General features: G+C 36.5%; 1 protein-coding gene across 1 annotated transcript in view; it reads right to left on the reverse strand.

The window, feature by feature from the left end:
- Positions 1–22012, reverse strand: part of SNX7 (sorting nexin 7) — an 85676-nt gene that overhangs the window by 13331 nt on the left and 50333 nt on the right. The window contains exon 8 of the mRNA XM_019648858.1: positions 4720–4872. Coding sequence (XP_019504403.1) covers positions 4720–4872 — 153 coding nt within the window. The remainder of the gene's footprint in view (positions 1–4719; positions 4873–22012) is intronic.

Below are 22012 nucleotides of genomic sequence, written 5' to 3' on the forward strand. Positions count from 1 at the left end.
TTTATTTTGTGTCCATGTTTTCATTGCTAGTACAAAGAAATACAATTGATTTTTGTATGTTTGTCTTAAAAAAAAAACATGTTTATTATATTTTAAAAATCCCATGTTCCTTGCAGAAATTTTGTAAAACACAGGAAAGTGTAAAGGCTAAAATAAAAAATCATCTATAATCCCCCCCAAAAAAATGATATACTGTAGAGCTGTATTAATCAAGTGAAAAATATATATGCTTATTTTTCTTCCCTAGTAAATTGTAACTTCCTAATACAAAATTTGAATTTGAATTTGGATGTTCCATGGTGCTTACTAAAGGGTTTTGATGCTAATAGAATTTTAAATGAATGATTTTACACGAGCCAACTGACCTTTTTAAATAACACTGATAGAATTTGAAATGAAGTGACCTCTGACCTGGTTATTTCTTAAAATCCGAAGAAAAGTTTTCTAATATTCATAGTTATTTTAATAGTATTATTTATGAGAGCAAAAAATAACAAGCGCTCAACTATTAGTAAATCTCTTCACTAATAAAGGTATATTAACAAAATATATTATATAGAAAAGTATTTTAAAAATGAAAAATACAGAACTCAAAATAATATATATCCACTATAATTATCATGACACAAAATACATAAGTAACCATATATTTTTATATTGATACATTCAGAAAGGGCCATGTAGACATTTAAAAATATTTACATCTAAACATAGCAAATAATTGTATTAAATGTACCACTACCTAGGAGAAAAGGTTATGGACACTCTTTATTCCTTCTTTATATGTTAGTATACTTAGCTTTTGTTGTTGTTGTTTGTTTTTAGCATGCATGTGTTAATTTTATAACCAGAAATAAAATGCTATGAAATAAAAATTTCCATACATTAACTAATAATTCTAAAATAAACTGTGAAAAGAAATGTTATATTACTTTAAGTATTATGTTCATATAACTACAAACTGCTTTATTTGGCAATAATTAACATTATGTGGTCTTTCCACGATTATACTATTATAATTAAACTTTCAAAGCATATATTCTTTCAATTTGTAACACCTACTAAGGATCACTTCCTTTCAAATCTTTCACCATCATCATAATCATCATCACTATCATCACCATCAATAGCAACAAAAACAGATACCCTTTTGTACCTACTGAGGAACAATTAGAAAATGTCCATGCATCTTATCCAACATGTCATATTTTACGATAGCAGCACCCATTCATATCAAAGCAGGTAATAATTTTATTTGGTTATTTGAGTACCAATGTACTTTGAAATTATTCACCCATGTTCAGCTGGATTTGGGGTTTTATTGTTTGGTTATTCTTGTTTTTTAAATAAGACTCAATAAATTTATCCTTAATTATTGGTCATACAGGAAAAATGGGAATAATCTCATTTTATCTAGTAAAGTTTATTTGTAGATATCTATTTTATATTTGGTGTCAACTGTCTCCAACTAAATTCACCCATCTAAGTGTGTATATTTCAATACGACAATAATTGGCTTCTGATATAGACCTCTACCTTATATTTATAGTCTGATTTTCCTCTATCATTTTGATATTTAGATTTTGTTATAAACAAGCTGTGACCATTTCACTTCATAGAAGTTAAGTCCCAAGACAAATGTTTATACCCTATTTCATCTGTCGCACTAGAAACAAGCCCCTTTGGGGATTTATTTTTGCAAATGTTGATGAAAAAAAAGTATCTCCTCCATAAGACTGTGATTAAATTTTAAAAAGGAATGGAAAGATTCTGGAACATTTCACTTCCCTGTGTATCTGAAATATTCTCAAGTTAACAGATAACAGCAGACTGTTACTGTTCCAGGCCATACAGTCTGTGTGCTAATTAGGAAGCCTTGATTATTTAAGAGCTCCAAATTCCTGATTATGCTTGGCCTGATGTGCCAAATCAGTTAAAAGTTATTCACTCAGGAAAGAAACCCAACAAATAACTAGAACTGCAGGGGTCTTTTGAAGTTATAATTAAAAAAAATCAATGATTCCTGCAAATTTATATATCCAAGATGCAGTACACTTGATGCATACTTAGTAACATCTAGAAATATAATTCACTTGGAGGAAAGCATTAAAAATATAACATACTGATATAAATTGCTGTGAAGAACAAAATTTGTGATAAGGCAATATAGCACAATAATGCTAATTTAATTGTATCTAAGATAACAATATTTTGTACAAATGGAATTCAATCTATGAGAATGACAGAAATGTGTATTTATGTGAAAGGTACAGTCAAAACCCAAATATTTCTGTTGGGAGTTTTATGGAATGGCTATAAACATTTTCTCTTAAAAAATAAAAAGTCCTAAAGTAGAAAAGTTTTGCAGACCTTATCATTTAAAGGAAAATAAGGTAGGTGCCATTTGTCATATGATTTTTATACCCTAATATACTTATGTTTGATAACCATAATCACTTGTGATATATTACATATTCTAATTTTCAAGGCATTTATTAGTAGACTATTTTAGTTGGTTGTCATAACAACCCTGTAATGTCGTTGTGGACAGGTTCTATTGTAAAGGGGGGGTAAAGTTATTTCTATGGCTTCAAACAGTTAAATGGTAATAAAGTCTATGGCAGTAAATGTGCTTTATTCAACAGACATGTTTTAAGTCATTTGAAAATCTGAGATTTATGGGAAATTCCTTTTAGATACTTTAATTTACTTAAGGTTGTTAATATAGAATAAAAAATTAAAGAAGATATAGAAAGTGATCTTTCCAATCTCACCTACTAAAAAAAGAATTATTTGAATATGTCCACCAATCTCTAGCCCACTGCCATGAAACCCCAGGTCAGTTCGCATCTCTGTCTTTGTTGCTGCAAATGTCTCCTAACTAGTCTCATCACATCCCGCTTTACTCCACTCTGACCCACATATGACCAGAGTGATCTTTCTAAAAGGCAAGTCTGAAAGATATTGTCACTTTCTTGCTGAAAACTCTTCAGTGGCATTTCCCATTTCCCTTAGTTAGAATGAAAGATAAAAGACTAAATATATAAGGCCCTCTCCAACTTAATGGGGTTCAGGACACGGTATCCCAAAATATGGCACCTTGTCATGTTATTTTAAGCTGAAGATTTCAGAGTCAGAATCAAGAAGGTCTTTTTGATAGTCCCCAGCTCTTATCCCCTAAAGCAGGTCATAAAAACCTCATGTGAGCGGTGCCTCCCAGGAGACCCTCCGTATACGCTCACACTCCTTAGCCTGTCATAACTCTACATGACCACCCACTCTTCAGGAAACCTAGCATAAAAATACTCAGGTCTGTCTCTTCTGGTCTGCATTTCCTTATGAAGGCTGTGGTGTCACAAAGGACTTACATTAAAACAATTTGCAATGGTTTTCTCCTGTTCATCGATCTTTGCAGTTTAATTTTCAGACCTAGCCAGGAACCCTAGGAGGGTTGAGGAAAACTTTTTCCTCCCCTGTAAGCCTCACTTCAGTTCAACGCTACCTCCACTCCTTTATCCTCCAAAAAAGAACCTGTTATTTGAACACGTTCTCTCTCATGTCAAGGCTTTTGTACATGTGTTTTCTTCGCCTGGAACTCTCTTTCTCACATCTTTATCTGGCTACCTCTTATTCATCATTCAGTGTCAGCTTAAACACAGCTTGTGAAAAATCTTCCTCGTTCCTTCTCCACTAGGTTAGATGCCCCTGCAATGTCTTTCTGTCCTGGAACTTATTATACTTTATTATAATCTTTTGTTTTAATTGTTTTCCTTGCTGACTGTAACCAATTGGGAAAGGGACTGTGTCTGCCTTGCTAGCTGCGGTCTTCCCAGGGCCCAGCGCAGTGTCTGGTGGTAGCAGGGACTCAAGGAACTCTCACTGAATGATATCAATTATCAGTTAGTTAAACTTTCAAAATATACAATGTTTTAGTTTAAAGTACCTTTAAACTGACAAGCACTACAGGTTATAAAGCATAAAATAATTTTCCAAATGTATCAATTTCATATATTCATTAATTCAGCCAGAGATAAGGTTAAAGATGTATGTTTAACAGATACCTTCTAAAAAAATGTTTAGGATATGCTAGAACAAGAAAGTGACAGTATAATATTTATTTAAAATAACAACTACTTTAAGGAACTGTTAGTTGTAAAAAAAATCATTTGAAAAGCAGAAAAAGCAAAAAAGAATGGCATGTTTCTTTGTTGATTTTTTGAATAGCAACAGAAGGCAAGGTGGAGAGGGCAGGGACATAAGGGTCAGGGCATGAACTGATTTTCTGCTCCTTCAAACCACTGTTTCTTTCCTCACTTTATTATATAGGAAAGGGAGAGGAAAAGGACATAAGATAGGAGAATCATAAGAAAGCATTATCACGTGCTTTTGAAAAATTCAAATCCTTCCAAAACAGAAAACTGAGGGGAAACAAACAAAACAAAATGGTAGCATAATTCTTTCTCACATCAACCTCCACTCAAATTAGGCACCTAGGGCACGTTATATAAGAAGGAAAATTCACCATCCTTCGTCCACATAAACACATTTGTTTCAGTGGGTGGGTTTACTGTATTAACTGGCAACTCCACTGGCACCAAGCCACCAAGAAGCTTTTGAATGTCACGCTTGGTTCCTTAATAGACTTTTTCAACACAGATAGAAAGTAAGAGAGAAGATAACCTTTTAAAAAGTGAAGCAATATCAAATATTACTAATTACCTGTTCATAATAGTGGATATTCTCCTCAGCCATATCTGCAAATGCTGACTTGATATCGTTCTGCATATTTTGTTTCCATCTTTCCCAATCTGCTTTCAGGGCATTATTAGCACATTCCACTTTATCTTCAAGTTTTCCAATCTCTTCTGTAAGCTGAATTACATCACAAAGAGCGAGAAATTGGTCTATGTATTCTTGTCACTATGTGAAATCGCTGAACATCATATCAAAACAGTTTAAGAATACTTTTTTTGAAAAGTCACCAGTATTTACTGTGTGAATAAACTAATTAAAGTAAGAAGACTGCAGGATTCAGTCAGAGATGTTAAGTAAGAGTTCTAAGGTCTGCCACCAATTACCACTGACTGAGGCTAACACTATCAAACTTTGGGCTTCATTTTCACTATTTATAAAACAACGGAAATTCAATTACAAGTTATCTCAAAATTCTTGTGCACTAACACTCTCATTCCCGCTACTGTTTGCGGTGATAATGTTTATGTTAAAAGATATGGTTTCATTCACTTTAGCTTCCCATTGCCAGTCCTCATTTTTCATTTGCTTTTAGCAGCTTGCCATATTAACTAACTGGCATGTTATAACTTCCATAAGGATTATGTAGTCTAACCTGAAGGCCAAAGAGATCAAGCCACCAAATTTCACTGAGATAGCTGGTAAGAGGCAGGTATATATCTCAAGATGCCTGATAACCTATTCCATGTGCCAAATGAGAAGCTTAGTGTGACATTTATACCTCCTCCCCACCTCACCTACCAACCTTTGAGCAGAGAATCCATCAATCTATTGCTTTATATTTGGCGTATTTATACTTATATAAATCTTTACATACTTATACATATTTTACATACACTTAAATTGATTTATATTCAGCATATATTTATTAAGCATTTTTCTAGGACAGAAAGAAGTTCTGCAGGCTTATCAGCACAGTACTGGAATTAGGAAGACTTATATAAATTAAACTAACCCCAGTTTTAATTCCCACTTTTGTCTTTACAAGCTATGTAACATTGGGCAAACTACCTGTTGAAGCCCTAGTTTCTCCATCTGTAAAATGGATATAAAAATAACAATACTTATCACACAGGGATTTTTATAAAAATCACGAGAGAATGAACGGTAATTGATTTGTACAGTGCCTGACAATTTGCCTACTAAGTGTTATCTACCAGCACCACCACCACCACCGCCGCCACCATCACATAATCATCATTACCAGTTGGTGAAAGTAAAGCTGATTCCCTATCCACTGCCAGTATTTTGGTCTCTGGAAATATGCCATTTCTCAGCCAGTGCATAGGTCTTAAGTCAATTTCTAGCACTATTTCTTACTCCCTTCTCACCAGTGCGGAAGATGATGTAAATGCTTTAAGTATACATAATCAATTCTTGACATTTTTGGCAATTATGTCTGAGTATTTTTTTCTTTCTTTGAACATTTTATCATTATCTTAGTTGGAAAATGAGAAAAGAGACATTAGGTATTTCCCAACACTGAATCATCTTCCCATAACTTAATTCTAAGAAATTCTAATTGATAATAAGCATAAGACACCTAATTCCAATTAAGAATTAGGACTATATCTTTCCTAACAATTTACAAAAGCAGAATATGAGTCGATGTCCTTTCTCATAGTTGACTTCAATGTTAGCAAATTCTTTGGTACAGGGAACGATGCATTAACACGGTGCCATCCAGCCTCTGAACACAGATGTTCGATAAACGTTAACTGACGTGGGTGACTCTGATGAGTTAGAAACCTGGCAGGCCAAAGAAGCTCCTCTTGTGCCTCATGCCCCTCTAACTACACCGCGGTGTCCGTAACTCTAAAACCAGGAAACTCAACTCACGTTCTTGACTGCAAAACTAGCATGGAAGAGGCAAGCTAAAAAGGATTAGCGCTTGAATAATTCTTTTCACAAATACTGGAAGCTATTTGGCCCTCTGTTGGTGGAAACATTGAAGAAGGAAGCAACTTCTTTTTTTCCACTAAAATGTTGTAATACCAGAATAATAAAAGATCATAAGCTATTAAAAAAAGATTTATATTTAAAAGCAAAGCTAATGGGTAATTTCTAGCTTCAGTTATATACAGCTAGAAATTAGCCATACCGTTAAATGAAGATCATTAATACTAAGAGCTCAGGCCAACAAAACAGTATCCTTCCCCAGTAGCGAGTCCCTACTATGAGTACAGTACCAGTAACAACAGGAATAACAATGACCATTTGTTGCATTTCTGCCATGGGCCACTGCATTAAGCTAAATGCTTTACATACATTGTTTTATTCAACCTGCATAATAATGTTGCAAATTTGGTATTATCTTCCTTTTACAATCTGGGGAACTGGGAGAAAGAAATGGAAGAGGTCACACAGTATTTTGTGGCATAACAGAGATTCAAACCAAGCTCTGCCTGAGTCAAGCACATGCTCTGTCCACACTGAGCAGCACCAAGCGAGCTGGCCTGTGGCTCTCAGGTTGAACTGATTCAGCTTTCACCTCAAGGAATTTGGAACTTGTTAGAACAGATATGCAAAAATGAAACCAAAACCAAAGGCTATCTATCACACAAAGCAGAATGTGATCTATATTATAATGGAGGAAAAAATCCAAGTGGTATAGAAAGTTACAGATTGGAGGATTAATTCTGACTGCGATAGGGGGCACTCTATTAATTCAGTAAACAGGGAGTGGGGCAAGGGAACACCTGGATGAGGGTATGGCATAAACAAAACCACGGAAATGGTATGCTGTGGTGTGTGACCAAAGAAAGAAGGTTCGAGTCTAGAGGTGGGTAAGGAGGAACAGGGGAAATGCAGCTGGAAAGGCTGGCTGAAGACTGACCACTAGAGGGAGATACTGAGCAGGAAGTGGATTCTGCAGGAAACAAATGGTAAGCTAGGAAAAGTATCTGACCAGGGCAGAGCTGTATTTCGGATAGATTCCGAGTCAGATATATGTAGGAATGCTGAAAAGAGAAAGGGAGGAGTGGGGGAAGGAAGGGAACCAGTTAATCTGCACTGGAACTATGGAGACAACAATGCAAAGTGATGAAGAGGATTAGGTTCATTTCCACTCACTCATCCAGCAGCATTCACTCAGCAGCCATTTAGGCTATGTCAGGAACTAAGACGGGGGGTAAAGGGCTGACTCTGCCCTCAAGGACTCATGCTGAAGGGGAGAAAGAAAATGTGAAGGGCATTTCATGTAAAGCAGACAGGTGTGCAGTCCTAAAAGCCTGCTTACCTTGAAGTTGCTGAAAAATTACAGGTGGTTCATTAAGGCTGGCACCTATAGTGCGAGCAGGGGAGCAGCAAGAGATGAGGCGGAGAGGCAGGCAGCTGCCAGGTCCTGAAGGGGTTTCCATGCACGCATTTGGATTTCCACAGAAGACAAATGGAATCACAGAAGGAGCGTTCGGAAGGGGGGCGGGTGCAGTAGTAACAGCCAGCTTCCTGATGCCAGGTGCGGAGAGGAGGGAGATTAAAACGCTGGGGGGCAGAATCAGTAGGGCTGGCATTATACATGGGCCTTGGAAGAATAGCATGTATTGCTGAAAAGGCTACCTGGAAGAACAGGAAGGCCTGAAGGCAACAGCAGCAGCCTTGCAGGGTCCCTGTCCATCTATGTCAACATTCAAAACTACTCTGTTGCATACAGGGCATCCAACAGTTTTTGGAGGTCAACAGCAGTCTGGATCACCCTTAAGATGTGAAACTTCCAAAGTGACTTTGCCATAGTAATTGGGCAAGTTGGAAGGTAATATGGCCATCCCAATTACATGTAAGCACAGCTGAGTGTTTTAAATAATGAAATATTAGAGCTATTTATCTGAGGAGGAGACGTAAAACTATAAGCCGACTACCCAGAGAAGTGCTTTGCATATCAGGGTAGTTGCTGCTGCAGTTCTCATCTTTTGTGTGAGAGCACTCTTCATCATCCAGGTTTTTACCTGATATTTTTACTACACTTAAATTGCCTTAGAATTCCTTCCAGAACAAACCCATAACGATGTGGCTCATGTGAAAACTGTTAAAATAGTTGTTCCTATAAAATGACAGTTACCTGATGGTATTAATAAGTTGCTTTTGTCTCCTCCTTTCCTTTTTGTCCTGAACTTTAAAAATTTCAAAATCAGACACATATAAAGGTCAGTGACCTAGAGCCTAGTGACCTAGATCACACATTGACTGTGTGATCTCAGACAAGTTCACACTTGCTAGGGTGCAGTTTCCTCATCTGTAAAATGAGGAGAAAACAAAAGAATCTGCTTCCTAGAATGGTCTTGAACAATGTTAGCAAAGTGCCTGGAACTTAAACAGTCAGCACACGTTAGGGTTAGAGTGGTTCTCGAAATTATGAAAGGTCATTGTCAGGGTCTCAGAAATGTCCTGACTGAATCTTCCCACTCACTCGCTTATATGTTAGGAAATCCTTATTGAAGACCTGTATAAAAATGGAACAGCCACAGGGGAAGCCAAGAGACACTTTATTAGTAGCTCAGAGAGTTCCCCCAAACTCCCACCGGGACTGAGCGTGCTGGTGGCCGGACTGGACGACGTCCAGGCTGAAACATCTATGCGAGGCCATTCCATCCATCAGACCCTTCTCCAAATTAGATGGGCAGGATCAAAACGCCCAGAAATTACCTCTATTTAAAGGAACTGGGTTGCTATGTCACCACAATACATTATTCTACTCTAATCCAAGAAATATCAGTGTCTTATTATGGAATGATAAAATCCTAAAATAAAAATTCAAATGGACATTTTCTCCCTGACTCTAAAGTATATACGTCTATAGTAACTAACAATCCTCTCCAGCAACTTAAGCAGACCCACTATATTTCCAGACATTCTCTTAGGCCTTTAGTTTTTCTTATTTATCAGGGATTAATGATTAGTTTTTAGAAAACGTATTAGGTCATTCAACAACTATTTGTTGAGTGAGCACTCACACTGTGCCAACTATCAGGCAGGCATAGAGCCCTTATGTGAAATATTTTCCTTCTTTTCTGATTCAATTTTTTGCATACTGATTTCATGGATGCAATTCTTTACTTAACATCAGGAAGTCCTCTCAATTCTGATATAATATGATGAGGCCAATATGGAACGGCTTAATGTATGTCTCTAAAATTGGGATTCTTATATCTACATTAACACTCAATGATGGCCTAGACAATGACCAAAGCCATGAATGAACATGGCATAACTTTGTTACAGATATATTATGAAGACAAAAAAAAATTTTTTTTAATTAACATAAATACAAATATATTATGCAGTAGTGGTATTCACATGAAAATTTAAAATGGGAGACTTTAAAAACCTTTTGAGCTGACACTGGCCACTGATGGGTCTCCCTCAGACTACTGGGGTATGTGTTTCCACTTTCCTATATCAAAGAAATTAAACACTTTTGGTAAAAATGTTTAAGTTACACACTACGTACAAATACATGTTAGAAGCAAACTTACTTGACTGCTGAACTATATATTTAATAAATAATTAATACACTTGGCATGATAATTCTAGGGAAGTTAATTGCCATGATTACCAACAGTTTTGTCAAAATATCATTTATAAAAATTACAGATTGAGAAAGCAGCTTCCCCCAATCTATTTCTGTAGGAATAGCTGCCAGGATGATAGAAGAAAATATCAGTCAAACTTTTTTCAATCTATCGCTGTGAAACAGTAGTCTGGGGGGATTTTGCTTACCTCTTTAAGAAAGGACCGTCTTTGCTGACTATTGAATCACCCGTCCTTCATCGCTTATCCCTGATATTATAATCTAGAGCTGGTGACAAGCACATGCCCCTTCTCCTCACCTCATGACCATCTCTATTTACAAGTACAGCAGTAAGGCTAAGGGGCAGCACAATTAACATTTAGAGTCTCTCCAATATCATGACTGAGCCCATAATATCTAATCAGCTTATGAGGGTCTGATCCTAATGCATTACAGCACGAGTTTTTTTCCTACATTAACAAATAATGGCAATCTACACAAATTAGTCTAGCGTGTAGAAATTTATGAGGCTAGCATGACCTTGACCCCAAAACTGACATTTTGAGTATAAGCAATGGTAATTACAAATCATTCCCCCCAGCCCCCCAGCTTTACTGAGGTATATTTCACAAATAAAGTTGTGTATGTTTGAAATAAACAACATGATGACAAATCATTCTTCTTCAGAAATACAGGTTTTTATTTTAAAAGCACTAAAAAATCTGAGCAAGCCAAATCCGGCTAGGGCTATGTTGATTTTACTCCAGGGATCCAAGGATGGTTAAAATAAAACAATTCTCGGTGTAAATCACCACTTTAAGTGAATAATGGAGAAAAATCTTACAATTTTATTAGTGGATATAGAAAACCATGCAGTAAAATTCAACACTCACTTATGAATCAAACTCTCATCACATAGGAGTAGATAAGAATTGCCTTAACCTGATTTAAAACAATAATATTATACACACACACACACACACACACACACATACATGCTATAGCAAACATCATTATTAATGGAAAAAATCTTGAAAGCATTTACTTTAGAATCAGGAATAATACCAAAACATTCCATCACTAATAACATTATAATGCATTTTTTAGCCAGCTCAATAAGAAGTAAAAAAAGAAATATGCAGTATAGTGATAGAATAAATGAGACAAAGCTATCAATATGCACCCAGGATAGGATTTCATACAGAGTAAATTCCAAAGAGTCTACAAATTATTAAAAATCATTTAGAAGACTGCTGGATATAAGAAAAATATGCTAAAGTAAATTACATTTCTACACTAACCAAAAAAAGTTAGAAAATACATTTTAAAAATTTACAATTTATGATAAATACAAACAAAAAATAAGGTACTTAATAATAAATTTATCAAAAGATGTAAAAGGCCTTTTGGAAATATATTTTTGAACTTTATTAAGAGATATCAAAAAAGGCTTAAATAAATGGTGAGGTATTTGAAAAATTATTCTTTTTATTTTAAATCCTCTAGCTAGTTCTCTTTTAATTTCAGCTTAAAAACCAGTTCATCAGATAGTCCTTCTCAAAACAGCATGTTTGTAAACAGTAGGTTCTTTTTTTGCTATTCTCTCTCCCAGTCCACAGTTCATTTCCTTAACATTCATTAGAACTGGCAATTGGTTTATTTATTTGTCTGTGTACTTTCCTGTTGGATGGAAGCTTTGCTATGAGGGGCCCTGTTCCATCTTTCAACCAAATAGCCCCCGTGTTTACACTAAGTGGGAATTTGATAAATATCTGCAGACTGAATGAATAATTTTAGAAAAGGAAAATATAGTAATGAATCTAGGCTTGTTTCCCCACTGCCTTTCCCAGGTTTATTTCTTTATACTTTTTGATGCCATAGAAACTTAAATCGTGCCTATACCGAACCCTAAAGACACATCTCCCCCAAATTTTTGAGCAAAACAATACAATTTGAGGATAATAATCTATTCTTACTTAAAAATATCTTCATTGTTTTCTTTTTAAAATGGCTTCTCTATTATTTCCTTTTATGGAATAAAATCAACCATTCAGTCTATTTATTCAAATGCTAAAAATTTCTCTTCATAATCAGAAAAGCTGGGAAATTATCATTTTGAAAAGTTCTTGAAAATAATATAGAGATTCAGATTGCCACTCCATCAGAAGACAATAGAAAACTCAAAAATTCAATTCTAATCTGACAAGCTACCTCTTCTTAACAAGTATTAATTAAATTGCAGGGGAGAGATAAGAGGACTCTTAACAATAAAATTATATTATTTTCTGATTTGTGAGAGAGGTAAGATGTGTCTGAAGAAATTAGATGCTTGATTATACAATGCTGCTCAGGCATACATGTGATTACTAAGTAGTACCTTTTTTATGTACTTCACAATACACACTTTTCTGAAAAAATAGAAACCTCTCTCCCTGAAACCATTGCCGATTTTGTTATCCAAATGTAACTTGTTCAGAAAAACACAATGCATTTTCTAAAAATGACAAACTGAGTCATAAAATACCACAAATGTCGTTGACACATCACCTTTCAAATCAGCACCTCCAACACCATTAACATCCCTCAAAAAAAGAATAATCACGATTTTCTTTTTAACATTGGAGGCAACAGAAAGCCAGTGATTTAAACAGTCCCAGTTTAGGAAATGTACTGATCATCTCTGAGTCCTCTATACACCAGAGGCACAGAAAATACGTATTGGACTGAAGAGGATTAATTTCTTTTGAGGCACTTCAACGAGTCCTATTAATGCAAACCTTTAAAAAAAGAATGATGTGTCTCCTTAAAATAAAAAAAAAAAAAATCAAGGTCTTTTACCCCTTTAGATATAAGTTTTTGCTTTTCAAGAACATAATCTGAGCTTAGAAAACCAATAAACGTTCTATATTACCATTAGGTTGTACTGAGGTTAAAAATTGTTTCAAAGCCAAAATCTAAAATTATTTATGTTACAGACCTTCATATTCTATACAATTTTCTGTCATGAAATATTTTTATTTTATTCAGTACTTAATCAAAAGCATCTCACACATTATCTCATTTAATTCTCAGAATACAACTATAAGTTAAATATTATTTTTCCCATTTTACTAACCAGGAAAAGTAAGGCTTATTGGGGTTTAAGTGACATTTTTTGGTAAATTCTTCCTGGAACTCAGGTTCTCCAACTCCCCAGAAAAAGCTTCCTCTCCCAAGTCTAGAAATATAATAAATCAAAATTTACTTAATTGAGAGATATGGCACTGTGCTAGAAGAAAAACCACTGGTTCTATTCTTTGTGGAAATGTAATTTTTTATTTTTAGAAGTACTATTTGGACAATTAATACTTTAAATAATATGTTTTATGATACCATTATACATTCCCTAATATATTATTCTTTTGTACTTTCTTCCTCTAACTTACCAAAATTTTACTGACACAAGCTCTAGATTTATAAACATTAATTCATCTTCAAACAACATTTTTTTAATCCAAGTAAGCATTATTTCTGCATGTTTGTGGATAAAGAATAGTTTATGTCTGATTAAGGTTGCAAGGTAGGTAACAGTAAATCAAAGCCCTCTCCGGGCTTCAGACTCCCAGTGTGTTACTGCTCTAAGCACAATCAAATATTTACTGAGTGCCCAGACAGGGCCAGGAGTGAAAGAGATATGTAAGGGAGACCCTCAGGACATATTTCTTCTTAACAAAAAGGCTAAATTAAAAGGAAATTGAATCTATTTTGAGTTCCTATATGGGACATCTGTTTAAACTATTATATCTATGGTAGGCAGAACTCCACAAACCAAACCACAAATCCACAGGACACCATACGTAAGTAGAATTTCTTAAATCCTGAGAAGGAATGACTGGAATTTTAAACCAACTCTTTTACTTACCCATCTGTTACTTTTTCTGCTGCAGTTAAGATAGTGGAGAAAAAAACTGTTCCTAGAAAAAGACACAGTGCTTACATTCTTTCTTTAGAAAATCATCGATGACAACGTTCCACTGTCTCTCTTTTTCTACTCTTTCATTGTCTTTTCTGTCCTTCTACCCTCACCCACCACCAGCATACACAGGCCTTATTCATCAAGACTGTACAGTTGTGTGTTCTTTTTTCAAATCAGTAAACCTTAAAATGCAATGATTTCCCTAAGCAAATTTCATGGGCAAAAATTTTGGAAGTGGTACAATTTTTTCACCTCACCTTCAAATATCTCCTGACTACTTTTCTGGATAACAGCTAACATGAGTCAATTCAAGGCAATTCAACAGACATACTGGTGTTTGTGGATCTCAAAAGGTGAATAACTAAAAACACTTTTTTTTGTCACAAATATGTTGTAAAAAATGTGTGATCTTTGAGATGATTTGGAATACTTTACCTCTAATTCCTTATTTATTAATTTGTTTCTTATTCCCTATTAAATTTAAGATGGCTTCCAAAATTATACTGTACAACTAGCTCAAAGATATTAAGTAGATAAAGACATTAGTGCAAAGGGAAAATAAAAGTAGGGAAAAAAACAAGGTAAAGCCAGAAGTAAGACTGACACACACAAAACATACTTGGCAGGCAGAAGTGGGTCAGAATGGTGGCTCTTAACGATTTAAAATATTATAAAGAGTGGGAAAAATGGCGGGGCAGCATCAGGTACAATATAAAACCCAAGGTGTGTTAATACTCTGAAAACAAGCTAATGGCTCCAGAGAAATTAAATCCTATTGCTGGTGCTGAGACATAAATGAAGCTGTTCTCCAGAGTCCTCATAAAGAAAAAATATAACGTATGAGTAGTCAGTGCTGTTGATGCTTATCATAAAGGGATTCACGGCTCTCCTTTTTACAATGTCCCTCACAATAGCTCAATGGCATAGTACATTTGTAGGACGGTTAAAATAATTCTATGGAGTCCAAACACAACTTTTTGATAGTTTGTATAAACTCAGATACATTTTAAAGTATCTATTCAAATGCCGGGAGTGACTCTGTGGGACAAGTGGGAGCAGTCACTATTCAGGTCACGCTAATTGGTGCCTCATTTTTTTTTTTTTAAACAACGTGATGGTTTCACAAACAGGATTAAAGATACTACTTTCCAAACTTTAATCTAAAAGAATGAAATGCCCAATATATACTTCAAAGGAAGTTCCTCTAATATTGTTTATAGAAATATTTGCAATCTAAACCTGGTTAGGCACTGGGCTAAGAATTTTCATGCGCTGATTTAATAATACTAGGGAACATACTACCCACAGCTTTTATAGTTAAAGAAACCAAAGCAAGGAGAATGTAAGTATCTAGCCCAAAATGATAAAGGCACACAATGCTGTGGTTGAAATCACATGCAACTCTGCAATTAAATACTTTTCAGAGACTGCTCTGCTTGGAGGTACCAGGGGCATAAAATAAATGACATAGGGGAAAAAGTAACATGGTAAAATTCCAGCTGGAAATCGCAGGCTCAACAGACTCTTATTCATAGGGTAGACATGATGTTTTTGCTAATGAACCAAATATTCATTATTATCCTTTGTAAGTATATATAAATAGGTGCACATGTATATGTTTTCCTGCCACACAAATCATTGATGCCCTGAATGAGAGGCCTGCCAGTGAAGGTTAGAGAGACAGAAATTCTAGGCACTGCCTGGTACTTTGTTCTAGGAGGGGAGGCTTGATTACAGCATCACTCATTTATCCGCGTTCCATCCAGCTATGTGTATGAGACTCCGACATGCTGCTACACTGTGTAAGTGTGGCACATATTTATGAGTTGTTTACCCAAAATCCATTCCCCACTCCCCTTCTAATGACCTGAAAGAGCTCAAGTTTTTTTCAGGCATCTGCATCAGGGGGCATATTGTGGCCGGTTGAAGTCAATCTGATGTTCACATTCCCAGACCTAGGAACTGGTTTGTTCATGGACTTTTCATGACTCTGGCCAACGAGATGTGAGAAGCCTGCTGGATGCCTCTAGGATAAATTCAACAAAGGACAAACGCAAGAAAAAAGTCCCTTCTTATAATGGATAGTGTCATGTCTTTCACTGCTGTGTGAGAATGTGTACATGGACATGTATGTATCTGTGAGTGTGTGTGTAAGACATACACATAGATGCAAACAGACAAAAAAGAAGGAGAGAGGAAAACATATATTAGGGAATGAGGCATAAAAAATGGAAAACATTTATAAAATGTTCAGGGGAGAGACGTAAGACAACAAATATCTGAGAAAAGGTGCAGGTAACCTCTGCCCCCACCACAAACAAGCTATGCCAATATTATCTTTCTCTAAAGCTTAGAGAGAAGGCAGTCCTGCTCTATGCAGCACTTAGCACACTATCAAGAATAATCAAAGATTAATAAACACTATTTGAGGATAAGAGTAAAATACTGGTTCAAAATAGCAAGTCATACAGAGCAAGGACCAGCTTGAATACATTTGGCCTCTGTTTGTACCTACTAAATGTGGCTATATGGAAATGCAGGCTATAATGATCTTATGAAAATGCACCTTTTTTTTTTCTCACAGAAATACACTGTTCAACAGCTACAGCATTATATCTAGATCCAACTCTCAGATTTCAGTGCACATATTGCTAAATGTCAAATGTATTCATATTCATTTATATTTGAATGCTGCTTTGGATGGAAAACTATAAATCGTCCATTCAAAAATAAAAATAAAAATAAAATTGATATGTAGCATTATTTAGCACCACAGATGAACCTTATTTATCTTACAGTTAAGCAGTGAAGTGAATAAGCATTTTCAAGCAGAAGCTCTGACTCTGAAAACTTACAACTGCAAAACCCACAAGTTTCTCCAAATATCTGCGTTTTCCTCATAATCTCAGTTATTGTTTCACTTTTATCGCCACCGTCAGAAGTTCTCTTACTTTGACAGTGTCTATTTCATTGGATATCTTCTTTATTGGAGCACATAAAATAACTCTAATTTTCTCTTGAAACATTTTACTTACACTTATCTTCATCGTTCTGTATCAAGCTGTTTTATAAATGAGTCCTACATGGAGAAGTGGTTAAAAAGTTGAATGAATGAGTACATAATCTGTTTAGTTCATCTTACTGGTCCAGTTATCAACTGAACCTGTGTAAATTCCCTTTCCTTCCCGCACCAGCCATTCCTTCGCTAGTTTAATGACAAGGATCAGTCATGGGACCTCTTTTTTTCTCACTCTTTAGTGACCTCAGCAAACTTCATCACTTTAAATACTGTCTATCTTCTAAGAGCTCCCGAATATGTATCTCCAGATGGCTCCCTTCCCGGCCTCTGGATTTGTATATGTTTTTTTTACACATCTTACTCAAAATCTCCACTTGGTATCTGATAGGCACCATCAGCTTTGTACGTCCAAATCTGATTTCTTCATCTTCCCCACTGACCCTGTTCTTTCCCAAGTCTTCCACATCTCAATTCACTCCAGCTCTTGCCTTCCAGTTGCTCAGTCCAAAAGCCTCAATATCGTCCTTGACTCTCCTGGCCCTCTCACAATCCATAATCCACCAAATAGCAAACAGCCCTACCTTAAAAATATACTCAGAATATGCCCACGTCACACCCCTTCCACCTGGTCCTATTATGTCTCACTGGGATAATAAGAGCTAGTTTTATAAGAAACGGGTGGTCTCCCATCTCATGCACACACCACATGTACATCATCTTTTGTCTTTCCCAAGTACGGGAATTGCTTTGTAACTTATTTCTGCTCCTGTTGCTCCTCAGTCAGCTGCTCTCCTCCTGTCTCACGGAGGACAAACCTTGGAAAGGCTCCACGGGGTCTGACCGCTGGTGACCTCTCTAACGTCACTTCCCGCAACTCTTCTGCTTGTTCGTTGCGTTCCAGCAACAGTGATCTCCTTGCTTGTCCTGAAGGTGCCGGCATGCTTTCTCTCTGGCCCCTCTCCTGAAATGCTTCTCCCAGGTATTCATGGGCTTCAAGACCTTACCTCTTCCAGGTTTTATGTAACCACCTTCTTGCAAAGGCCTTCCCGGACTCCTAATTTTAAATTTCACTGTTCCCCAACATCCCCACACGTACCACTATATGACAATATACTACACATTTTAATTAACTCTTTATTTCTTTTTGTCTCTATCCGCTAGGATGTTGGCCTCATGAGGACTTGTTTTCATGACGGCTGCCTCCCCAGGGCTTGGAATAGTGTCTCTCGTATGGTAGGTACTCAGCCTTTGTTGGAAGATTTTGTTGAAGACCTCTACATTAAATGTCATCTCATCATGACATAAAGTGGCACATATCCGATTTTTCTTCTTCCTTTTCTATAGTATGGTTCAGTTTTGAAAGCCACTATTTGCTCTCCTTACAAGCTAAAAATGCTAGAGAGTCACTAACAACTTGAAACATTGGCTGCCCCTCATTCTTTAAGTGCTACAGAGTTCCCCTTCCATCCATATCTTCTCGAATGTACTCCCCTCTGCAACTCCATTACCACCTTCTCAGTTCAGGCTCTCACTGGACCCACACAGCCCGAAGAATCAAGTCTGTATTCCTCATCCTGCAAAACAACACAGCTCCCCTCGAATGTGACTGCAGCCATGTTTACAGGCACCTCCCTCATCTCCCCTGTACCCAAATCAACCTGCTTTCCTCAGTTTAGCATGCTTTTTTTTTGAAGATTTTATTGGGGAATTAGGGAAGGGGAACAGTGTTGGGGAATTAAGGGGAACAGCCAAGTTGTTGTCCTTTAATCTTAGCTGTAGAGGATGCAGCTAGCTCAGCTCCAATTCCAGTCACCATCCAGCTGTCCATTGGCAACATGCAGCCACTCAGCTCAATGTACTGTGTTCAATCTTAGTTGCAGGTGGGCACAGCCCACCATCCCATGCAGGAGTTGAACCAGAAACCTTGCTGCTAAGAGTACATGCTCTAACCACTGAGCTATCGGGCTGACCGTCAACAGCTCAGGGCAGCTCAGTTCGGGTGCAGCTCACTGGCCCATGTGAGAATCCAACCAGTGACCTTGTTGCTCAGAGCTTGCGCTCTTAACCAACTAAGCCACTTGGTGGCCCATTTAGCATGCTTTTTGAGGTTTTACTACTTTTCTTTACATCCACTCTATACAAAACCCTCCCTACTCCTCAAAGAACAATTCCTTAGTCATTTTACAGGATCTGTCTCAAATATAACTTCTAGAAAGTCATCAAAATAACAGCACCTAATGACTATTGGTGCTTACTACGATCCAAATAATTTCCTTACACTGTATCATTTAATCCTTACACGAGCCTATTAGAAAGGTACTAATAATTTCCCCAAATTACACACAATTAAATGAGACTAAACGAAACTAAGAAGTGTGTCCTAGGTCACAGACTTAACAAGCAAATGAGCTAGGATTTGATCGTAGGTCTACTTTTTTTTTTTTTTTTTTTTTNTTAGCTGAGCCATCCTGCTACCTGTTGGCAGCTCAGCGGCTGCTCAGCTCGGGCTGGACTCGAACCGCTGTTGCTCAGAGCTCGAACTCTTGAGTGAGCTCTTAACCAACTGAGCTACTTGGCCGGCCCTTGATCGTAGGTCTAATTCCAAGGCCTAAATGACAAAACTCTAAATGAATAGCTACGCTGACCTTCAAATGAGTTCTCTGAAAGTCTTTACTGAGTTCAGGTCATTTTGAAACCATTAGTTTTATTATTATGAGATAAGAACTACAAACCACAAACTCTAAGAAGCAGCTACTTTTGTAACTATCCAGGCAATAAATCAAGGAATTCACTCTAAAACATATTTTAGTTTGCAGGGAAACACATAATTTTTGTGGGCATATTTGTGTGATGAGAAAAGGCTACAAGAACGCCATTCCTGCCAATTTACAGCATATACAAAGTTACAAGCAATGTAAAAAGCCAGAGACTTGTGTTTACATGCCGCAAAGCCCACATAAAGGTTACCTGATATGTCCAACATGACCTCTGGAATGTTACATCACTGCTGTATTTCCACCCTATAATTGTAACTACCCTAGTCTTTGCCCTTCTTGGGAGAGCTTCATTTCAAAGGCCTTTTCATTACAGGTTACTTTGCTGGGTTTGCATATAGCACACCACCCAAAGGTGACTCTGATGGAGCCTCTGAAGGCAGCCCCAGCATGTCTCCATAGAAATGGCCCCAGGGTTGTCTCCAAAGTGCTCTGCTAGAGTTGCCATGGTAAACAACCAGGCTAGATTGCTATATTCAGTTCTCTGCCAGAGTCGCCATGGTGACTGCAAAGGATGGCTCCTTAGAAGGACCTCACAAGGGCGCGTTTCCATGGTGACCCTATCCTGCAGATTTCTAAGCAACTTCCCTTCCGTTGTTCTGTGACCAATCATGTCAGGTTCATTTTGAGACTACCCAGGAAGGTTTCTCTGAAAGATACCATCATAAGACACAGGGATTTTGAAGTGAGGTCTGTAAACAAATAAACGGCTTGAAAATGTAAATGGTACCATTCACAAATCATGAAACTAGTCCCTATACATTTTATTGTAGGAACAATCTGTTTTGATGGGTAACAAAAAAATACTTGCAATGTCTCTGTTAACATAACGTCTGTTTCAAATCATAGTTAATTAAAAGTATCTTACAGAATATAATGCAGATAATTGAAGTTTCAAATTTCTCCAATCTTACAACATAGCAGCCAACTAAATAAAAAATACTTTATAGTGGACCTGACACAAACACAGAAAATGGAATCATAAATACAGATGGATCATTAGGTTATAATGAGGTATCAAGGAAATTTTTATAGAGCAAAAGACAAAATATTTGCAAGTCAAATGAAATAAAATGTGTTTTTTTTAGCTGAGCTGGGAAAGCCTACCCATATTTGGGCCCAAGCTATTTTTTCCTGTGTTTTTGTGGTTGGAATAATCCCAACTACTCTTGTTTTCCATTTAAAATCTGAATATAAGCCGTTCTGAACAGATGCTTGGTTTTTAAGCCACTTTAGTATTCTCCTGAAACTTTAAAATAATTTACTTTTTCTAGTATTTACTCAAGGGCAAAATTTTATGTAATCAGTAATTTCAATATCTTTAAAAATTATTTAACAAATAAAAAAAATCTACAGTTCAAAAGATACAAGTTCTGTACATGTGTCCACCCTTGCTTATTCCTTCCAGTTGACTCTTTAAATTAAACACACACACACACACACACACACACACACACACACACACACACACACCTTATTGAATGAAAAAAAGTTAATATTAGGTTTTCTATTTTCCTCATTTTGCGGTAAAAGAAAAGATGATTTTTCCCCTCGAGCATTAGTTCCACTGCGTCTCCATTTCCTGTTATTCTCCCTCAGAGCCTCCATTCTCCTGCTCTGTCCACAGCAGCCCACCACTCCCCCCCCTACAGCCCATTCAGGAGAATGAACTTGAGTTAGAAAAAGAAATACAGTCAAGGAAGATGAGGATAATTCAGTCTCAGTTTTTAATGAAGTCTCAGTGTTTTACACAAAGTCTGATTTTTGTAGACTTCTTGTTTCAAGCCTTCAGTATGTTTTTATGAATCAGAGCAGTCATTGCAATTTTCATTTATTCATTCACAAAATATTTATTGAGGGACTGCCAAGTACCAAGTACTGTTATAGGAGCTGAGAACATTTCAGGAAACAAAACTTTCCTGCCCTTAAGGTGCTTTGATTATAGACAAGAAGAGAAAGAAAGATAATATAAAGAAGAACCAATAAGGAAATCATATCTTGTGTTA

This window comes from Hipposideros armiger, unplaced genomic scaffold, assembly GCF_001890085.2.
Source record: "Hipposideros armiger isolate ML-2016 unplaced genomic scaffold, ASM189008v1 scaffold_127, whole genome shotgun sequence".
NCBI lineage: Eukaryota > Metazoa > Chordata > Mammalia > Chiroptera > Hipposideridae > Hipposideros > Hipposideros armiger.